At 36.4% G+C, this 18,814-nt stretch overlaps 4 protein-coding genes across 10 annotated transcripts; 3 read left to right on the top strand and 1 right to left on the bottom strand.

Moving 5' to 3' along the window:
• Positions 1-524: 524 nt before the first annotated feature.
• On the bottom strand, positions 525-4,094 carry lrrc42 (leucine rich repeat containing 42). Its single transcript, XM_079614047.1, has 7 exons — positions 3,285-4,094; positions 2,601-2,732; positions 2,341-2,459; positions 1,434-1,519; positions 1,219-1,332; positions 1,030-1,108; positions 525-900 (listed from the first exon to the last, which is right to left on the bottom strand). Exons 1-7 carry the CDS (start codon positions 3,716-3,718, stop codon positions 626-628), a joined length of 1,239 nt encoding a protein of 412 aa, XP_079470173.1. The 5' UTR covers positions 3,719-4,094; the 3' UTR covers positions 525-625.
• On the top strand, positions 3,209-8,831 carry yipf1 (Yip1 domain family, member 1). Of its 6 annotated transcripts, none has more exons than XM_079614049.1 (11): positions 3,397-3,533; positions 4,313-4,389; positions 4,602-4,632; positions 4,732-4,779; positions 4,964-5,118; positions 5,206-5,286; positions 5,552-5,639; positions 5,721-5,837; positions 6,421-6,587; positions 6,733-6,915; positions 7,788-8,831. In XM_079614049.1, the coding sequence occupies exons 3-11, from the start codon at positions 4,629-4,631 to the stop codon at positions 7,872-7,874; spliced, it is 930 nt and encodes a 309-aa protein (XP_079470175.1). In that variant the 5' UTR covers positions 3,397-3,533; positions 4,313-4,389; positions 4,602-4,628; the 3' UTR covers positions 7,875-8,831. The 6 variants fall into 6 exon arrangements, with proteins under 6 accessions (XP_079470179.1, XP_079470177.1, XP_079470175.1 ...); XM_079614048.1 differs by lacking the exon at positions 3,397-3,533 and adding an exon at positions 4,087-4,204; XM_079614053.1 differs by lacking the exon at positions 4,602-4,632 and having other exon boundaries at positions 3,209-3,533; positions 4,313-4,368.
• A 541-nt stretch (positions 8,832-9,372) lies between these two features.
• On the top strand, positions 9,373-10,422 carry LOC306999151 (uncharacterized protein). The gene has a single exon (XM_079613631.1). The coding sequence runs from the start codon at positions 9,541-9,543 to the stop codon at positions 10,288-10,290; it is 750 nt and encodes a 249-aa protein (XP_079469757.1). The 5' UTR covers positions 9,373-9,540; the 3' UTR covers positions 10,291-10,422.
• A 562-nt stretch (positions 10,423-10,984) lies between these two features.
• ndc1 (NDC1 transmembrane nucleoporin) lies at positions 10,985-18,294 on the top strand. 2 transcript variants are annotated; one of them, XM_079613259.1, is made up of 18 exons: positions 10,985-11,205; positions 11,431-11,551; positions 11,896-11,997; positions 12,114-12,288; positions 12,630-12,759; positions 13,418-13,526; positions 13,617-13,668; positions 13,807-13,939; positions 14,036-14,128; positions 14,413-14,494; positions 14,572-14,736; positions 15,451-15,711; positions 15,936-16,048; positions 16,286-16,336; positions 16,929-16,992; positions 17,087-17,187; positions 17,294-17,454; positions 17,610-18,294. In XM_079613259.1, exons 1-18 carry the CDS (start codon positions 11,167-11,169, stop codon positions 17,671-17,673), a joined length of 2,016 nt encoding a protein of 671 aa, XP_079469385.1. In that variant the 5' UTR covers positions 10,985-11,166; the 3' UTR covers positions 17,674-18,294. The 2 variants fall into 2 exon arrangements, with proteins under 2 accessions (XP_079469385.1, XP_079469386.1); XM_079613260.1 differs by lacking the exon at positions 16,286-16,336 and having other exon boundaries at positions 11,037-11,205.
• Positions 18,295-18,814: the final 520 nt, after the last annotated feature.

The following is an 18,814-nucleotide window of genomic DNA, read 5'->3' as shown; positions in this document are numbered from 1 at the left end:
GTAGTGTGTTCCGGCTTTAAAACATTCTCAGACTTTTTTTTCTAAAATAATTGAATGGATGCTATCCATGACTTTGGCATGAAAACAAACTGAAGTTTCTACCATTCTTTCATGATTGTTCATGTTCATCACTACTTCAAAATAAAGGTCTGAACACGCCTTAGGAGTATGAAAATATTGTTGCAAATTGATAAATTACAGCTCCTCTGTAATTTATTTTGAAAATCAAATATGTAAACTAGAGATTGTAAGCTTTCAAATGATATATAGTTTGTCAAGATTGGTTTAGGTTTAGTATAGGATATAACTGTTTTAAATATGTAATGGCTGTGGGCCTATGTTGGCTATGCCAATATAAGGGATTAAAGGGATAGTTCACGCAAAAATGAAAATGCTGTCATAATTTACTCATATAGAAAGAGTTGTTGGAAGCTTAGTGATTTACTCAATGATTTTGTATAAATATACCCATGATTGGCAGCCAGCCAATTTGTCTGAGAAAATAAGATTACAGTACAAAAATAAAAAGCAAGCTGTTTTTAATAGTAAATAATCCACACTAAAAGCATTTCAGTGTCACGTTCCTCACAGAGGAATGCACTGCATACATGATGTGTGTGTCCACTCAATAGCTATTTAACAGATCCAAGTCCTCCGCAGACAGAGCTGAGAAGGATTGGCGCTTTGGAGCTGAACTTTGCTCTTCCTCTGATAGTCTCCTCTTCTTTCCCTTGTGTGCTGCTGCCACTGCTGACGAATGCGTGTTGTGTTCTGCTGTTGAGCTCGGGCCACAGAGATCAACCGTATAAAAGTGAATTGGCACAACTTTGTCTTTGTTTGTGGTGGCACTTGTCCCAGACCAGGAGTTCAATGCCTCTCGAACAAACTTTTCTCTTCCATCTACAGAACAAAATGAAAATATACAATCATTACAATATACAAATTCGGATTAATAATCTTAGAATGGTTTTTAAATAATATAATTAATGTGTAATAAAGAGAACATGTAGCTAAAAAGAATAAACTCACAGAAACGGAGAGCATTTGTTCTTGGTTTGGAGTCTTTCTTTGGTACTTCTGAAGCTGTAATTTCCCATTGGTTTATTACCTGATTAAAAATGAGAATTTTATACAGAGAGGCCACAGTAAACCTCTACCATTACAACTTTACATTCAACATCACCTATTCATAATGGATACTATATAACCATATGTTACCTGTTCAGCCCAGCCTTCTGTGTGGCAATCCGAGTGTCCGAACTCCTTCAGAGGGGTCTCTGAGAGGACCATTCTCATCTTCATTCTGAAGAATCCTTTCAAAGACACATTCACCTAAAAGAGAGTGTTAATAACACACAAGACCTCATTTAAAACTTCAGCAGATCATACAAAGTTAATGAAACTCATAAATGTTATCTTTTTAATTGTGTTACCGTCACATTCGTCCTAGATATGTCTAGTTTCTGTAGTGCTTTAAAGCACGTTAGATATCCAAGACCTTTCTCAGTGATGGGATTCTCTGTTAAGAAATAAACCGAAGTACAAGAGTGTAAACTAGCATACAATTTTGTGCATAAAACACCTGAAAATATTTATGTAACACTACTTTTCAAAAGTTTAGGGACATTTCTTGCTGCTTAATATTTTTGAGGAAGCCATGATACTTTTTATTAAAAGAACAGCATTTATTTGGAACTGAAATCTTTTGTAGCCTTATAAATGTCTTTACTGTCACTTTTGATCAATTTAAAGGTGCATTGAGTAATATTTAGGAGGATCTTTTCACAGAAAAGCAATATCATAACAATGTTTTCAGTGGTGTATAAAGACCTTACTTAATGAACCGTTATGTTTTTATTACCTTAAAATGACCCATTTCTATGTGCATACACCGCAGGTCCCCTTACATGCCAACATGTTTCTACAGTAGCCCTAAACGGACAAACACGTTTCGTCACTATGTTGTTCTTCATGCAAAGAAGCAAGCTAAAGTCAGCGAAATAAAACACTGACACAATGATGAACAAGTAACAATAATATTTGCAATAACATACCTTGTACATACAATATTTTACTGAATAATAAAGCAAACCTAATGTCTTAATTTATCTTTGTTTAAAGAACCCTCATTGCTTAACTGGCTACTATCTGCGGTGTCAGACGACGACATATTTCCCTGTCGGCCAACGTAACTTCTGTTGGTTGCAATTCGCAACCTCACCACTAGATGTTGCTAAAAATACACAGTGCACCTTTAATGCATCCTTGATGAAAAAAATCTTACTGACTCCAAACTTTTGAAAGGTAGTGTCTGGCTACTATACAAATACATTAACTAACCAGAGAGGTCCAAAAGCTGCAGGTTTTCTAGGCCTTTCTTCATCACCCTCACCGGCGCAGTCAGCCTCTGAAGGCCTGCATCAGAAAGGCAGTTTGCACCTATGAAAAGTTTCACAAGACTATAGAAAAAAAGGAAATATAAGGGGGGAAAAGAAAGTGATTTTACTATTTATCACAAACTAGAACAAATTTAACACCCAGCAATCATTTGAAATGTTTGTTTTATTTATGCAATGTACACAATTATGTGTTACCCATACCTAGCCAGAGCTTCAGAGGTTATGTATTTAAAAACCTCATGGTTGTCACCTAATCTACATCCATAGAGGTCCAGGCACTCCAGACTCTGAAACTGTCTGATCTCTTCCAACCTTTCAGGTATCAAAAGGTACCTGAAAAGACAATAACACTGCTGTAAATGCTATAGTTTCTGATTATAACGCATAGGCCTACCTAGGCAGCATTTTGGATGTCTCTAAAACCTTTCATTAGGTTTTGAGACAGTTATAATGTTGTTTACTTCAGGGGTTTTCAAAATGGGGGACGCAAGGGAGTGAGAAAAACAGTGTAAACATTTAAACAATTATAATAATAATTTTTAAAAGAGATTACAATAAATAAACAAAAATATATCAAACATAATAATAATATTATAAATTAAAATCAGAAAATAGGTAAATAAATTAGCAAATAAATAAATAATGCATCTAACAGTAGTGCTAATGAGTAAAACAAATTTATTTATTAACTTAATAAACGAAATAGGTTCCAAATAATATTTAGACATATGTATAATATAATTTTCACAATTTAAATGGGGCCTTTATACAAGAAAATAAATAAAATGGTGGCTTTAAAATTTGAGGTTGGGGGATGATCATATTTGTTGGGGTCAGTGGCATCTAAAAGTTGATTGATTGACTGGTTTATTTGACACTTCTCACCTGTTTCTCAAACACAAGGATTTCAGCACTAGTTCTCCATAGGCCTCACAGAAGACCTGCAGTGCTCTGGGTGCAGTTTGAGGCTCAGTGAATTTGTGTCTCTCTTCGGCGGCCGAGAACAACTTATCAGCCATTTGCTCAGGAAAACCGACCAGCGAGTCCACATGCTCAATATGATCAGCGATGAACTGTAATGATATGTCAAATAAAGACTTCACCGTGTACCGCAGACTCCCCTCCTTGTTGTAGGTAAATATGAAGTGGTCTCTTCTCTTTGTGTGGCTGGCGGAGGGTAAAGTGTCGATGCAGAGTTGAAAAGAGAAGTCTCTGTTGAAGAGTCTGTGCTGCGGAGCATCATTCTTGTCTGCAGTGACATATCGCAGTTCTCCTTTCTCTCTGACATACACATCGCCACAGTCCTCGCTTAAATACATCCTCCTTACCACCTCTCGACACAAACCGAGCGTTTAATGTCCAAAATATTCAGTTGTCTTTTTAAAATTCAAGGGTATACTGTCGGAAATATCGAGAAGTTTGGAAATCGTAAAGAGATTTAAAAGCGACGGGCTGTTGAAGTAACATCCCTCTGTGTGTCGAGTTTCACGAGCATTCCAAAATAAAAGTCTTTCTTTACACTATAATTCTGAGTCTTTTAACGTTACCTTCATTATTTTTCCTGCCGTGCCTTATGACTCTGACGTGATGTTTTCACTGAACCACAAGGTGAAAAACACCAGGTTAAAAAATAATTTGAAAGGCCTCATTATGGACAACTTTTATTTTGCTACGCATCACTATGATTGTTTATTTCCGCGTTTCCATTTCCCCAACTTCAAAGCAAAGTTTAAGCTCCTGAAACCTTCAATAAGTTTATTTAACACGACGACTACATTAGAAGTCTCGTTTTGCTATAGTTACATGTATGTAAAGGCATCTGAGAGACTGCAACTTCTTAGCACAATTTGTTACGTTCTAACTGCAGTTTTGTGTTTGGTGTATAATATCCGCATACGTCTGATTGTCAACAGGTTGTACAGTGTCTCACTCCTGCTATACATGTGATCGGGACACTTCAGTTACAGCAGTAAGTCATCTGGTTCATATGGTACGTAAATCTTAATACTTAAAGGGATAGTTCTGTCATCACGTACTCACCATTACTTTCTTCCGAGGAACACAAAAGAAAAAAAATGTTAGGAATATTGAGAGTTTCAGTCATTATTTACATTCGTGTGAAGAAGATGCAGGGAAAGTAAATGGTGACTGAGGCTGTCAGTCCCTCACATTATGCCTAATATATCCCTTTGTGTTCCACAGAATAAATAAAGTCTGATTTAAAACAGAATGAGTAACTATCCATTTAACAGCCTATAGTATCAACAATATCAACAACATAAGCTAAAAGCTTGTCTACTTATCTGTCTTCTATTGATGCTTACCTTCACAGCGCACAGACCTGTGATGGCAAATACTGATTTTCATCTGCAATTTCAAGGTGAGTCCCCTAACATTTAACAACATATTTAAAAGGAATACCAAAATATCACCTCAAATAAATAATGACTATTTATTTATTTATGAATGAAAACTGTTCATTTCGCATACTAATAAATAGGATTTTGTGGAGTCTGCCTATTGCTCTTGAAATGTATCCAAAACTATTTTCAATATTGTCCTAGAATTTGAAGATGATCAAGGATACGTTAAAAGTAACCAAGGTTCCACAGCAGTGACCATCGATGACCCCATCAAATCACGAAAACAACGAAAAACTACTGGAACTGCCCCTGAAGAAGAAGAGATTGATCCATTGGACAGCAATGACCAAACTGAGGTAAATGGAACAGAATCGTGAAAACCTGACATATTAATTTCCCCAAATGAGGTATTGACTTAAAATATATGTTGCTTTGTCAAACAGCTTCTGTCAGGTGAAAAAAAAGGTGCACCTTTCTGGACGTTTGAGTTCTACCAAACATTATTCGATGTGGACAGCCATCAGGTCAGCCAGCTGAATCTTTACTGTAGGATTACTACAGCGATTCGTCAAACAGTTAAAAAGCATTCATTGTGTATTTCAGAAACACTTTCTAATCCCTTTTAAATATAAAAGATGAATTGCTGCTGTTTTCCCCTTTTAGTTGTTTAAATCCAAGCAGTACTCCTCCTCATGCACATGGAATGATTGTTTTGTGAAGTGACTGAAAAGATGGCAACAATATGCTGTCAAGATAAGACAGAAATAACTTCTGTTTGTTTATTTATAGGTAAAGAACAGAATAGTTGGTTCAATTCTGCCTTGGCCTGGGAAAAACTTTGTCGAGGTCTACTTAAGGAGTAACCCGGACCTGTATGGTAAGCTAAATTAAACAACAATTGATTGATTACAGCAAAAATAAAGAAGTTGATTAAAACTTGAATATGATGTTATTCTAGGACCTTTCTGGATCTGTGCAACTCTTGTTTTCGCCATCGCTATAAGTGGAAACATCTCCAGTTTTCTGGTGCACCATGGTCAGCCAAAGTACAAATATGTGCCAGACTTCAGGAAAGGTTAGAGATGTTGTTTGACATAATCTTGTGTTATGGCCAGGAAAACGAACAGCATTTTCTAGAGTTTTAACTGTAAAAAGAAATAGTAATACACTGTAACAATTTTAACAGAAATGAAGAAATTACATACTAATGTTAATGTTTAAGATTAAATGTTTAGATATACACTACCATTTCAAAGTTTGGGGTTGGTAAGTCTTTTTTTTTTATTGTTTTTTTAAATAAGTCCCTTCAAATATGTTATATGCTAATTTGCTGCTCAAGAAACATTTCTTAATTTATCGATGTTGAAAAAATATTTGCTGCTTGATATTTTTACAGGATTTCTTGATGAATAGAAAGTAAAAAAAAAAAGCATTTATTTGAGATGAAAATCTTTTGTAGTATGAAAAGTGTCTTTATTCTCACTTACAAAAGTATTACTTTCTTTCTGAAATTTCTTTTTAAATGACACCAAACGTGTGAACAGTAGTGTAGTATGCTGTGAATAACTCTAAAGAAAATGATCAAAATAACCCAAACAAAATAGACCCTTTGTACTCACCCTAAAAAAATTACCCTGTTTTGGTGATTGTTTTTCCAGTAACCATGGCAGCCACAGCAATCTACAGCTATGCATGGTTAGTGCCTTTAGCTCTATGGGGTTTTCTCACCTGGCGAAATAGGAAGATCGCAAGCCTGGTGTCCTACTCCTTCATGCAGATAGTTTGTGTCTATGGTTACTCGCTCTCCATCTACATCCCCGCTGTGGTGAGTAGTACAATCATAAAATATGCATTAATATGATATGCATTAATCTGTGCGTAATTAACACATCTGGTAGTTTGTTTTCAAGCATTCTGTCATTATTTTACAGATACAGTTTTTTTACTTGCTTGTGTGCATTGAATAACAGATTCTGTGGATAATACCAAGTGAAGGGTTGAGGTGGTTCTCCATCGTGGTAGCTTTGTGTCTCTCAGGATCTGTGCTGGTAATGACTTTCTGGCCAGCCATCAGGGACGATAAACCAAGGATTACCATGGCCATTATAGCCACCATCGTGATTCTTCACGTCTTACTTGCGGTTGGTTGCAAGGTACCTTTTTCAAGAGTCCTTATACATTACAAAATATATATCTAGTATTATTACATAATATGTGAAATACATATTCAGGGTGCACAACAATGAACTAAGCAGTCTCAGTCCATTTTGGATATTTAATTGTGCATAATCGTTTTCATTATTTTTTACATTTTAGATTACCTTCACTGTCACATAATGGTTAATTTTTTAGGACCCTAATCATTTATTAATAATGTTAAATGTTTAATCTTTAATATATCTTTTGCAAATCTCAAAATAAAACATCCATCTTTCATACTATACATTATAAAGTTGTAATTTACTCACATGTAAACAATGTAAAAGGTAACATTTAAAAAATATGTTTAATTTATTCAGACAATAAATGTATTATAGATAATAAATGTCTTATAGAATTGTAATATTGGCGATAACATAAGTACTGGCTTATATGTGTTTTAATATCACTGCATCCCTGATATGAATGCATATGATTATGTACTCCTGAAAACACATTGGATTAAACTTAACTTGATTAAAATTGCATCTTTTGAGTATTGCAAAAATGCTGTTATTTTATAACTATAAAGTTTGTAGCTGTAGCAGCTCAACATCCAAACTCCGGCACTGCTTTTTGTAGCGTTAAAGGATCAAACAGGTTGGTGTCAAATGTATTTTCCCAGTGGAGGGGTGTGTTCTTGGAAACAGGCAATAGTCATTGACTGGCTTTGGAAACGTGCCAGTTTGTGAGCAGAACCATATCCTTATGGCTATCATGTGCCTTCAATTACATTCATTTAATTAGGGAATGCCATGTTAGCGGAGTTTAAGGAACAAAAGTGCTGTCAAAGTCTGAAAGATTTGTGTCCTCTCTCTTTTTTCAGGCATGTTTCTTCAGTACATACGAGATGGATCCATCAGAGGATCACAATGAGCCATTGAGAACGACCAACAGTTTATCATCCACATAGGCAAACTGAATGACAGCCTTGACTTCAGTTCAGTGATGATGTGGCACTCTCATGTGCTCTGACTGCTGAACTGTTTTAACAATGATGAAATGGTATAGAAATGCCAGCACTTTTAAATGAGCCAAGTCATTTGATTGTAGCTGCTAATGGGAAAACAAGACATTGCATTTGGCAAGATGTTAACATTAGACAAGACTTCCTGTACATAATCTGTGCTCCTTGAGAGACTGTTATTCTTCTGTAATTGCAGCTTCTCCTCTTGCCTTATTAGAGACAGAATCAGGTATCTTGATAATTAGATTGTGGGCTGTCTGGATTTCTTCATCCTATATTCGGTGAAGTTTTAATTCTGATGGGTTTATGTTTGTAGGTGAGCAGCCAAACCTTGAGATAATCATCTACAACATGTTAGAAGTTTTCTGATTTGAGGTTCGGACACATGTTACTGTTACAAAGCAGAGGATGTGTATATACTGTGTAGCTGTTGTTTAAATATTTATGTGATAATTGAGCTTGAGATGGGTTTCAAAAGGGTCACTCTCCTGTTTCTACCACTTTGAGACATGTACATACTTAAAATGTTTTAACACTTTAAAACACGACAGTGTCAGCAGAAAAAAGGCATGGAGAAATCAAATAAGCTATAAATGTACTTAACACAATGAATTCTCACATCAATTTATTACATATTTAAATTATAATGAAGTTAGAAGTCAAAGCGTTTATTTAAATATTTTACAAACTTTCAGTTCTCTACGATGGCCATTGATTTTTTTTTTTTTACATTCTATATTTGTAACAAATCCATCTCTTTTCTTTGAACAAGATACTTGTAGACAAAAGGCCTAGAACAATTAAATGTATTCCAAGATGGCATGTTGTAATAAATATTTAGCAGTTTTTTTTTCCCCATTTAAAATTAAATGCTTATAAATAAAGAACAAAGTGGTCAGCATATGTTAAGTTTTGTTTTTCCATTTATAATGTGTCAATGATTGATTGTGATATTGATTGAGAGAGCCAAGTGGTTTTGGTGCAGATCATAGAATTTCATTCTGCGCATCATCAAGATTCACAAACAAAGGTTTATTGTCATAGATAACATCTATCTTGTCTTTGATGTCAGGATTTGATACAGTGCAAAGTTTCATATATCTCAGAGTACCATCAGCAGTGCACTTTTAACCTTTGTTCATCACTGTCAATAGATTAATTATATATATATATATATATATATATATATATATATATATATATATATATATATATATATATATATATATATTAAGTTGGCACAGACATTATGAAATGGCCGAGCTACATTTTCCAAATTAACAAAATAGAAAATTTGTGTCACTTGAAACGGTGCCAATGTCTGGTGTGTGTGTCCTAATTAATGGTCATTCTAGCCTTAGCTTAGAGTTACACCGAAGCTGCCTCCCAAACCTATAACCTTTGTGGAGGAATGTCAGCTTCACAAGTCACTGTTTCCCTTTACACAGTGGATTAAAAATAAGGAGGCTTTATTTCTGAATTCACAGGTATCTGCTGACATTGTTATTTTAATGACCTGCTGCAAATGGAAACCCTATTTAAAGAGATTTTGACCTGACGACCTGTATCAAGGAACATGCCTTTTCAATTTTGCATTTAAGACTGCAAATGAATGATGGCCGGGAAAGCGGAAAAGGTGTCCAAATACGAAACTTCAAAGCTTCTGGAAAAGTGCCGTAAGGAAAGAGACGATGCTTTGCACCGCGAGAATATGATGAGGGAGAAAATGAGACAATATGAGTCTCGAATGAGATCAACTGAAGCTCTCAAACAAAAACTCAAGCAATTGGTTATGGACAACAAGGAGTTGCGAAAACAAGTGAAGATTCTGAGGGCTGAAATTGGTTTAGAGGCCAGTCCCAAATTTCACGGTAAAACCACCAAGGATATAATCAACGACCTGCACGAGAAGGAGCGCGAGTGCAGTTCACTTGTTGAAAAAGCGGGAAAGTTAAGTTTGACCATTGATGAACTAACATCTGAACTGGCGAACACTGTCACCTCAAAAACTCTACTGGAGGACCAGGTCCATTCCCTGCAACAGAACCTGAAGGACATGACAAACAACCAGCGGCGTCTTCTGAAGCTCTGGGAGGACAAGAAGGCTCAGCGGGAACAGCTGTCCCTGCCCGCGATACCGCAGAGACCCGGACTAAAACCGGTGGTGCATAAAGGCATCCAAACGGAGATGTCCATCAGTTCAACCCAGATATTACCCACTAATGCGTTTGAGACCAAGACCCGCCGAGAGATCGACAAAAGCAGAACTAATCTGGAGAGACGCAGCATCACGTTAGCAAACGGCTCTCATCGAGAGAAAAACGCGTTAATTCAGAATGAAGCGAAAGGAATTCACAACTGACCGTTATTATTCCATGGAACATTTGTTTTGTCTGTCTTCGCATCATTAGGCTCCTCTAAATACCATAAAACACATGTTGTTTAATTTTTTTATTTATTTAAAGAAATAACATTGAATTTGAAGACTGTGTAATTACCAGAGTTATTTCTTGTGTTGGTTCATTATTATATATTTTTTAGACTGCTGTTTGATGTAATGCTCACAACATTGTGTATAATGAATTACTGTTTAACATTAAATATAAACTGTATTCATTTTTATCCAGCTTTCTTCTATTTAATTATGATAATGTATGCTAGCTAATTGATCGTAGAAGTCATTAATCTATATGTAATTAATTTATAATTATACAAATATGCTCATTGCTCCACTATATTTTAAAATCAAGTAAAAGAATGGCTATAATTAATTTGCGCAGATTACATTGTTTAAAGGGAAAATCTACACAAAATGCCATAATTTATTCGCCCTCATGTTGTTCCAAACCTGATTTCTTTCTCTGTGGATACAAAAATAAGTTATTTTGAAAAATGTTGATTACCAAACAGTTTTTGTTACCATTGACTTCCATTAATGGAATATGAAGGCAATTCTCAGACATTTATCAGAATATTTTCTTTTATGTTCCATAGAATAACGTAAGTCATACAGGTGTGGAACTACATGAGGGGTGAGTAAATAATGACACAAATTTAATTTTTGGGTGATCTATCGCTTTAAGTGAGATTGTACTCAGGCAGTAAGTCGGACGCACTCGCAGCGGTCTTTATGAGGTCCTTCGAATGTGTGGCGCGGGTTCTATGGTTCTATCCTCACTTTTGCCATGTTGATATGGATTTTACTCAAGTGATGCAGAACTGAAACAAGCATGAAAAAATGTTTTCGCTGAAACAGAACTGTTGGTTTATAAAAAAGGTAAGGACTGGTTAAATATAAACCGTATTTAAAGAACTGAACGGTAACCAATCAACTTTGGTTGGTAGTTTTGTGTGCTCGTGTCTGTTTCTGATAAAATGATAGATTATTACATTTTATTAGTTGTTTGTAATGAATTAGAGTTAACTTTTAAAAGTATAATCGTAAAAATATTGTGTTTAAGAAGGTACCTGTACAAAACCAAATTCTCATCTTTATTTTCAGGTTGTAATATGGAGGGCGATGGCGAGTATTGCATGGTCAGTGCTTCTCTTGCCAGTGACAACTGCAATCTTTGTGCTCTTGAGTAGATTCAGCGTGTTTCACCCCATCCAATGGATTTCAGGTGAGGAAAAGAGCAAGAAAAGGTCATTTTACAAACAGCATAATTACAAGAAGTTACTGATACCGAGAAGTGCTGGAGTGTGAATTCATTATTTATATAAGCAGTAGTTCTGACCTCAAGGAACATCATTCTCAATCTGCAAACCTCGTAAAGCCTGAGTGACGTGAAATAAATTATAGATTTTTATTTTAAGTTAAATGTATGTTTTGTTTTGTATCATATTTGATCCAACAGGCTTTAATGGCCCATATAGTATGATGTAGTGAGGAATTGGAACTTTTTGTTTTTATATGGTTAATATATCTAAATTGCCCTTTAGTCAGCATCTCAAACATTGCTTTCAGAATGCACAAGTCTTCTTACGGCCTCAACCATGATCTTTACTCTTGTCGTGCTGTGTGGAGTGGTTCTGATGATTGGCTTTTTCAACCTGGAGTTCTACACTTGTGAGTAAATTGACTAAATAGATTTGTCTTTCATGTGCAAAATGATTTCATTTGTAATTTTTGTATTGAATAACACGTGATGCTGATTTTTTATTTCACTCTTTGTGTTTCTCAAGTGGTTCCTTCCATTCGGTGTTCACGTATGGCTCTTCTGGGGACAGTGCTCCACCCGCGACAGTGTGTCCATTCTTTGGTCTACTGCACCATGGGCATGCTGGTAATGTGGTGTGCTTCTGTTACCATCGGTGGACGTTACAGCACTCTAGGAACTCCCTGCCGGCAAAGTGAGAGGTCTGTTATGACCGGATTCTGTTCGTCCCACATTCACTGATCCGTCGACATGCTCAGAGGATCATGTTTCAATAATTGTATTCTAGGCGCTGCGGTTCTTTCGTCCCCAGACGAAGAGATTGACACGCATACAGATATCTTGAGTTGTTTTAATTAACACTGTGTAATCTTATCTCAAAATTACCGGAGGTCATTCTTACCCTAATATAGGCCAAGTGCACCTCTACATTGCAAATTAAATGCATTCTCTGTCTGCGCTTGGTTTTTAGTGACAAGTGGTTCTGTTCAATTTCTACCAATAACTGGAATGACTGTCCTTTATTTTATGTGGGCTTTTCTAGTGGTGAATTCGTGACCTGTCTGAATGAGTATCATCTCTTTCTTCTCCTGGCCGGGGCCTTCATGGGATACAGTCATAGTTTTTTGGGAGTGGTTAAAAATATGTACTATGTGTCCTTTCAACCCATACAAGTAAGTATTTGTCTATTCAGATCAGTTGCTAAATGTCCTGCATAGTGGTCGACTGATATGGATTTTTTTTTTTTAATGGCCTATGCCAATATGATATATATCAGACTATTTAATTTATAGATTGTAATTAACGCATGCATAACAATTGCTGCCGTTAAATTGATATTTAGTTTATATAATATTTAGTAAAATATTTAGAAATAAATAAATATTTTGCAAATGAATCAATATAATTATTTTTTTTTACTTTAGATAGAATTTTTTTGATTCTGTAATCCAATGATTTATTAGACATTCAAATACTTGTAATTTGGCTTTCAGTTATGAGACAAAGATTAATGAATCTTAATTTACAGTTGTTGTTTGACAGTTCTGTCTGTGAGAAGGGCGCTAGGTTCAGAACACTGTCCAAATAAAAGTCCCGTTTTTGCCGCTTTTCGGCCAAACGGCCGATTAATAAATAGCAAATGTTAGCCAATATATCAGCCTTGAATATATATCAGTCCACCACTATTTCTATTGTCTCATATTCATTAACGAATTGATAGTTTGCAAAAGTCTTAAAAAGGATTGAATAAGAATTAGCTGAATCATTAATGCATTAAATAACAAGTTATCAATGCTAAACTCTTTTGTCTCTCCCACATTCGTGGTGAAGCAATACAAATATCCACGGTTCAAGGGCTGTCTACCAGCGGTGGTGAAGTGCAGTGTTATTCAATCCTTATATTCAGCCAGGAATTTTGCTGCTCTCTACTTCTTTTTTGGTAAGTTACATTGATGATCAGAGATGCATACTCTAAAATGCATATATTTTCCTGTTAGATTTTCTTTAAACGTTGTTTTAACAACTTTAGGTTATGTTCCTAAGACCTGGATCGCCAGCACACTTAATCTACAGATAGACAGGTCAGATTTGGAACCACAGTATTTAATGTTTAATTAAATATGAATACAGTACACAATATTTAATGTTTACTAATATGATATATACACAGTAAAATCAACCTATATTCATGAATTTTTATATCCCTTTTGCTACTTTAGTTCTCTCCAACCACTAGATTCATTGACTGGACTTCTAGACTTCTCCCTCCTCTACCACCTGACGATCAGTGGCACTTTCCTGTACCTAACCTGGTACCTCACTGTGCTTCTCTTCAGGATTTATGTCATAGAGGTACAAAAGTTTGATTCTTGGATATTATATCAAAGCAATTGGCATTACACTAGTACCTGTTTTTAAAATGATTCTTTCTTGCTTGTGCATCTTCAGGCCTACAGTTTTCCAGTGCAGTCCACATTTACTGAGGATGCAGAGCAGTGTCTGCCCAAAGTTTTGGCTGAGAAGAACACTTCAGTCATGAAGGTCAGTTTTTTTTTTTTTCCTTCATTTTCAGAAAAACTCAGTTTGCAGGGTCAGGGCATTTTCAAATCGTGATTTCTAGGCTCATGAAATTCCCATTACGTTTTGGGAATTTCTATAGTGAATGTAATTAATTTATGCAAACTATAATTGTCTGTTGAATATATATTTTTGTCATATTCGTTACCAATTGGAAAAGTCATGGTCAAAACGATTCCTGAATGTCATTATTGAGGCTTGTTTGCAGATTTGATAGATCCTTAACTAATTTACTGTCTGTTTCACAGTTTTTGGCTCTGCAAGACCTGGCTTTGTTATCGCAACACTCTCCCTCACGTAGACTGGAAGTTTTCAGTCTGAGTCAGCCAGGTACAAACTAAAAACTTTGAAAGAACTCTAAACTTATTCCTTGATCACTGGTAAACTAATGTAACCTGTACATGAAGGTGGTCACCCTCATAACTGGAATGCCATCAGTAAGGAATGCCTGTCTTTGCTGAGTGAGCTGACACAAAGACTGGTGGCTCATCAGGATGCGGTTGCCTCTAATGGTCGAGTCAAATCTCAATCTGCCAGCAGTGACACCAGATCTGCCTCTTCAAGCAGCTCAGGTAAGGCCACTTGGATAAAATCCAACAAGGGCAAAAATGACCAGTGAGTCCAGCACTGCCCTTGTGACATGTTAGAGCAGGGGTCGGCAACAGGCGGCCCGCGGGCCAAAACTGGCCCTCCAGCAATATTTTCTGGCCCGCCGGATTATTTTGGAAGTCAGTTTTTTTTTTTTTTTACTATAACGGTTTACAAATAGGCCCCGTGTATCAGTGATGCGCGGGTTGATCCAAAATGAGCGAGTGCCTGCGGTCACCCGCGGTTACGAGTCATCCAAAAATATTTTTAATGATATTCGGGTCGCGGTCGGTCGGGTCGTTTGAAATAAAGATGCCAATTAAACCTTTGTAATTTATATAGTAGCCTACTAGACACAAGTTTCTATGAAATGCATAGGTCTACGCTTTATTGGCTGAATAACATGGCGCGAGGATGACGCACGAGCTCAGTCTGCAGATAGAGATGAAAGTGGGAAATCCTTATTTAATGTTGAGCGCGTTATTAACTTTTGAATAAGAGCTGACGTGGGGACACATTTGTGTGCATTATATTTTATGATTTCACCGGAACGAATAGGCTTATTCCATGTAGCTGGCCCGCCATCTACTGGATAAAAAAAATATTGGCCCGCGGCCAAAGTTACTTGCCGACCCCTGTGTTAGAGGAATCAAACTGCTCCAGAGAGGGTGATTTCTATTTTTTCCTTTCATCTGTAGTGATGTCAGGAACAGAGGACATTTGTGGGACTCCTCGACTCAGTGTCCCGCTAAGGACCCCTGGTTCAGTCTTCAAGTCATCTGTGGGGGGTGCGCACAGCGCTCTGACATCTCCTTTCACCCCAGACGTGGACAGCCCTTTCTCTTCTCCTGCTATTCGACGTCTGGTTGGCCAACAGGAACCCCAGTCTCCCTGGTTTGGTACTGTACAAAGCCCCCACGTCATGAGGAGGGGCCCCAAACTTTGGAGTGCCTCCACAGGTGACTATTAACTAAAACTATCTCAATACAATTTTATTATACGATTTAAAATGTATTGTATTATGTATTTTTAAGTGTCATGTTATTGGAGGAGTTCATGTGGTTCTGTGGACAGTGTTTGTTTGTAAATCGTTTTGAGAAGCCAAAAACAAATCGACACACTTGTGGACAATAATTCTCTATATTACTGTGATATAACCTAGCTAATTTCTTTTTCATTTTAGAGTCACAAACCAATGGCAGTCCTCTGGTCTCCCTAGCCACTGTTCCTAGTCCTCCTGCAGCCAATCAGAAGCCCAGCTTCCTGACCCAGTGGATGCAGAACAGGAGAGAGCAGGTAAAATCTTAATCTAATTCCAACTGACCTGTAAATCAAGCCTTTATTATTTCATAGGATTTTCTTGGTTTCCAAGTGTGTGGATCCATAGCTTGTCATTTCAGTTCCTTTTGAGTGTCCGGTTCCGTTGCTGGGAAAAAAAAAGAAGCCAGTTCACGTTACAGTGTGATACCGTGACATGGCCTAGAGACACCTGTTAACTCATGTTCCTGTCATACTCTCAATTGTTCTGCACAGGTTAAAAGCTTTTTGGCAAAGCGGGTGCTGATAGTGTATTTATTTAACAAGGTAAGGTTAAGCATGCATTATTTGAATGGAGGATCTGTCTGCAATGGCATGTTGCATGTCCCCCACAACAGATTTTTAGTTGCTGGAATCATTAATGCATGTGTCTAGATTCTGCCCATGTTTAAATTAACACTAACACCATTAGTCTCCCCTGTCCTTCTAGTTCTGTAGGTCAGTAGTAGTGTTAGATTATAGTGACCCAGTTTACACACAGTTTTAAATAAAAGCCTGGCATATTAGTTTATGCTTTAAAAGTTTTACTTTGGACAAAATCAGTTTAATCCTTATCCATCCATTATAATACCATTATTCGAGCAACTGTAGATAAACTGGGTCTGTATGTTGGGGTTTAGTCAAGTCCAGTGTTGTTTCTCTCACTGAGATTGTCAAATGAACGGCTTCCAAATCATTTGAATCCGTTTATACACTGTGTGTGTTTATATATACCTTCTTGCATGCATCAAAGCACGTATGAAATTTATTTCAGACTCCATATAATGACATTACTTTTCTTCTTTATGCTTTGTACCTAATATGAATAGGTATCTTAATCATGCTTCTTCCATATTAAAAAGTTTCTTCTATTGAACAGCTTCCAGAAGCCTCTAGCCAAGCTCTGTTTGCTGACAGCCAGGCTCATATCTGGGCTCTCCAAGGTCAGAAAGTTGTTATTAATTTTTAAGAGATGCCATCTTGCATGCTTATTTGTTTGAATGATTTATTTAGTCTCTTGTTATTTCTATTTGTTAGGACTATCTCATCTGGTGGCGGCCTCTTTCTCCGAGGATCAGTTTGGAGTGGTGCAGACTACATTACCTAGTATTCTTAGCTGCTTAGTAGTCTTGTTAGAGGTAAAAACAAGTCATTTTTGGACATTCAAGTGTTAAAAGTGATGAGCCCATGAATTCAAATGGGGACAGTCTGATTCATTTGGTTAATCTTACTTATTAATTGTAGGCTGTTGACAGACACTTCAAACTGCCACATGCTTCCAGCAAACCTGCAAGGACAATCTGCAGTATGGGTGATTCCACTTACAAAACTCTAAGGTTTGCACTTAGGGCTGCGCTAAAGACGGCCATCTACAAGATAACTACCACTTTTGGAGAGCACTTGAAGTAAGTCGCATCATTCTTTGTAGTAATATTGTTGCGAAACGTAAACGGGATAGACTTGAACCTGCTGTATTTAATAAAAAGCTGTATCTTCCTTTTTTACAGTGCAGTGGGGCATTTTTACGCTCAATCTTATTGTTTATTTTCTTTGTTTACAGTGCTGTGAATATTTCATCAGAACATAGAAAAAGGCTTCAACAGTTCTTGGAATTCAAGGAATAGTGCACCACACAACCTCGTCCTCTCAGATGTCTTTGAATATATGTGTGTCAGGAGGGAAAAGAGACAATGTGCTGCTTTGAAAGGTCTGATATATGGTGGGATTAGCACTGTACATCAAAGCCTTATAAAGTATATTGCTTTACAGCCTGGTGCTGCACTGTATTTCCCCTTGAAATCCCAGTAACTTTAACATTTACATCTTTCATACACAATTCCATAACCTGGGAATTTTGTTTGTGTATATGTACCTGTGTACTAGAACGTGATGAGAGTTTAAGTCTGGTTGACTTCAAAATCATGGTGGGATTTAAGGAAATGTTTAATGTCATCACTTTTCATCTTCAGTATATTTAGATTTTAGTATGCTACCTTTAACAAAAATGAGGCGTCAACACTTTCCATTTCAGTCATTTATTGTTTACGGTCTATGTTTGTGATGTTTTTAGCCGCACTCTGGTTGGATGGTAAATTATCAAGGCCCATTTGCGTTACATGGATTTTCAAAATGCTCCATTTATTATGGTATTTGTTTGCCAAGAGATCATCCATTGGATTATTTGGTTAAATATCAAGTATTTACTTTCATGTAACTAAATAAACTTTACTGAAATGTCATGCAAATGGCTGCAGATAAATTTAGCAGATTGTTCTAAATGCCCAGTTCCTCCGATTATACAGCAGATGTCACTGTTTGTATTCTGCGCTGCTCATCAGTTATATCTAATATTACATTTAAGTTTTTAGTGTAACGTAGTTAATAATCCCATTAGCCATTATAATTGGGTTTTATCACTGCATATTATATAAACTTCCATGCAGGGTAGCCTATACTTCTAGATTAATATTATTTTTTCAAAGAATATCTCCACAAGTTCATTTGTAATACCAAACACTAATGACGTGATTATTTAAACGTCATCTGGGATAAGTATGGATTTAAAGAAATTATTTCTTGTTTAAAATACTTTCTTTCATAGTTCGTAAGTGCGTAAATATGAGTCGCCTGCAGAAATATGTTCCAATTAATCAGTATTACACTCTTATAGACCATAATAACGCTCGAATGATGCGTGTCTCTCTATTAGTTTGGTCAGTTATTATATTACCGGTTTACACGCTTTAAGAACGAGAAGGCGGTAAT

Source organism: Phoxinus phoxinus, assembly GCF_949152265.1.
Source record: "Phoxinus phoxinus genome assembly, chromosome: 5".
Lineage (NCBI taxonomy): Eukaryota > Metazoa > Chordata > Actinopteri > Cypriniformes > Leuciscidae > Phoxinus > Phoxinus phoxinus.
Note: the sequence above shows the minus strand (reverse complement) of the source record. Positions and strands in the feature narration are given on the sequence as shown.

Excerpts from the sequence above, each read along its gene's own strand:
- LOC306999151 (XM_079613631.1), top strand. The coding sequence starts at position 9,541 with ATGATGGCCGGGAAAGCGGAAAAGGTGTCCAAATACGAAACTTCAAAG.
- lrrc42 (XM_079614047.1), bottom strand. The coding sequence starts at position 3,718 with ATGTATTTAAGCGAGGACTGTGGCGATGTGTATGTCAGAGAGAAAGGA. Across the intron at positions 2,460-2,600 it reads ACCTCTGAAGCTCTGGCTAG|TCTTGTGAAACTTTTCATAG; the intron begins GTATGGGTAACA and ends TTTTTTCTATAG. Across the intron at positions 1,333-1,433 it reads TATCTAGGACGAATGTGACG|GTGAATGTGTCTTTGAAAGG; the intron begins GTAACACAATTA and ends ACTCTCTTTTAG.
- yipf1 (XM_079614049.1), top strand. Across the intron at positions 4,780-4,963 it reads TTTTCATCTGCAATTTCAAG|AATTTGAAGATGATCAAGGA; the intron begins GTGAGTCCCCTA and ends ATATTGTCCTAG. Across the intron at positions 5,838-6,420 it reads TGTGCCAGACTTCAGGAAAG|TAACCATGGCAGCCACAGCA; the intron begins GTTAGAGATGTT and ends TTGTTTTTCCAG.
- ndc1 (XM_079613259.1), top strand. The coding sequence starts at position 11,167 with ATGTTTTCGCTGAAACAGAACTGTTGGTTTATAAAAAAG. Across the intron at positions 11,552-11,895 it reads CCCCATCCAATGGATTTCAG|AATGCACAAGTCTTCTTACG; the intron begins GTGAGGAAAAGA and ends CATTGCTTTCAG. Across the intron at positions 13,940-14,035 it reads TCAGGATTTATGTCATAGAG|GCCTACAGTTTTCCAGTGCA; the intron begins GTACAAAAGTTT and ends GTGCATCTTCAG.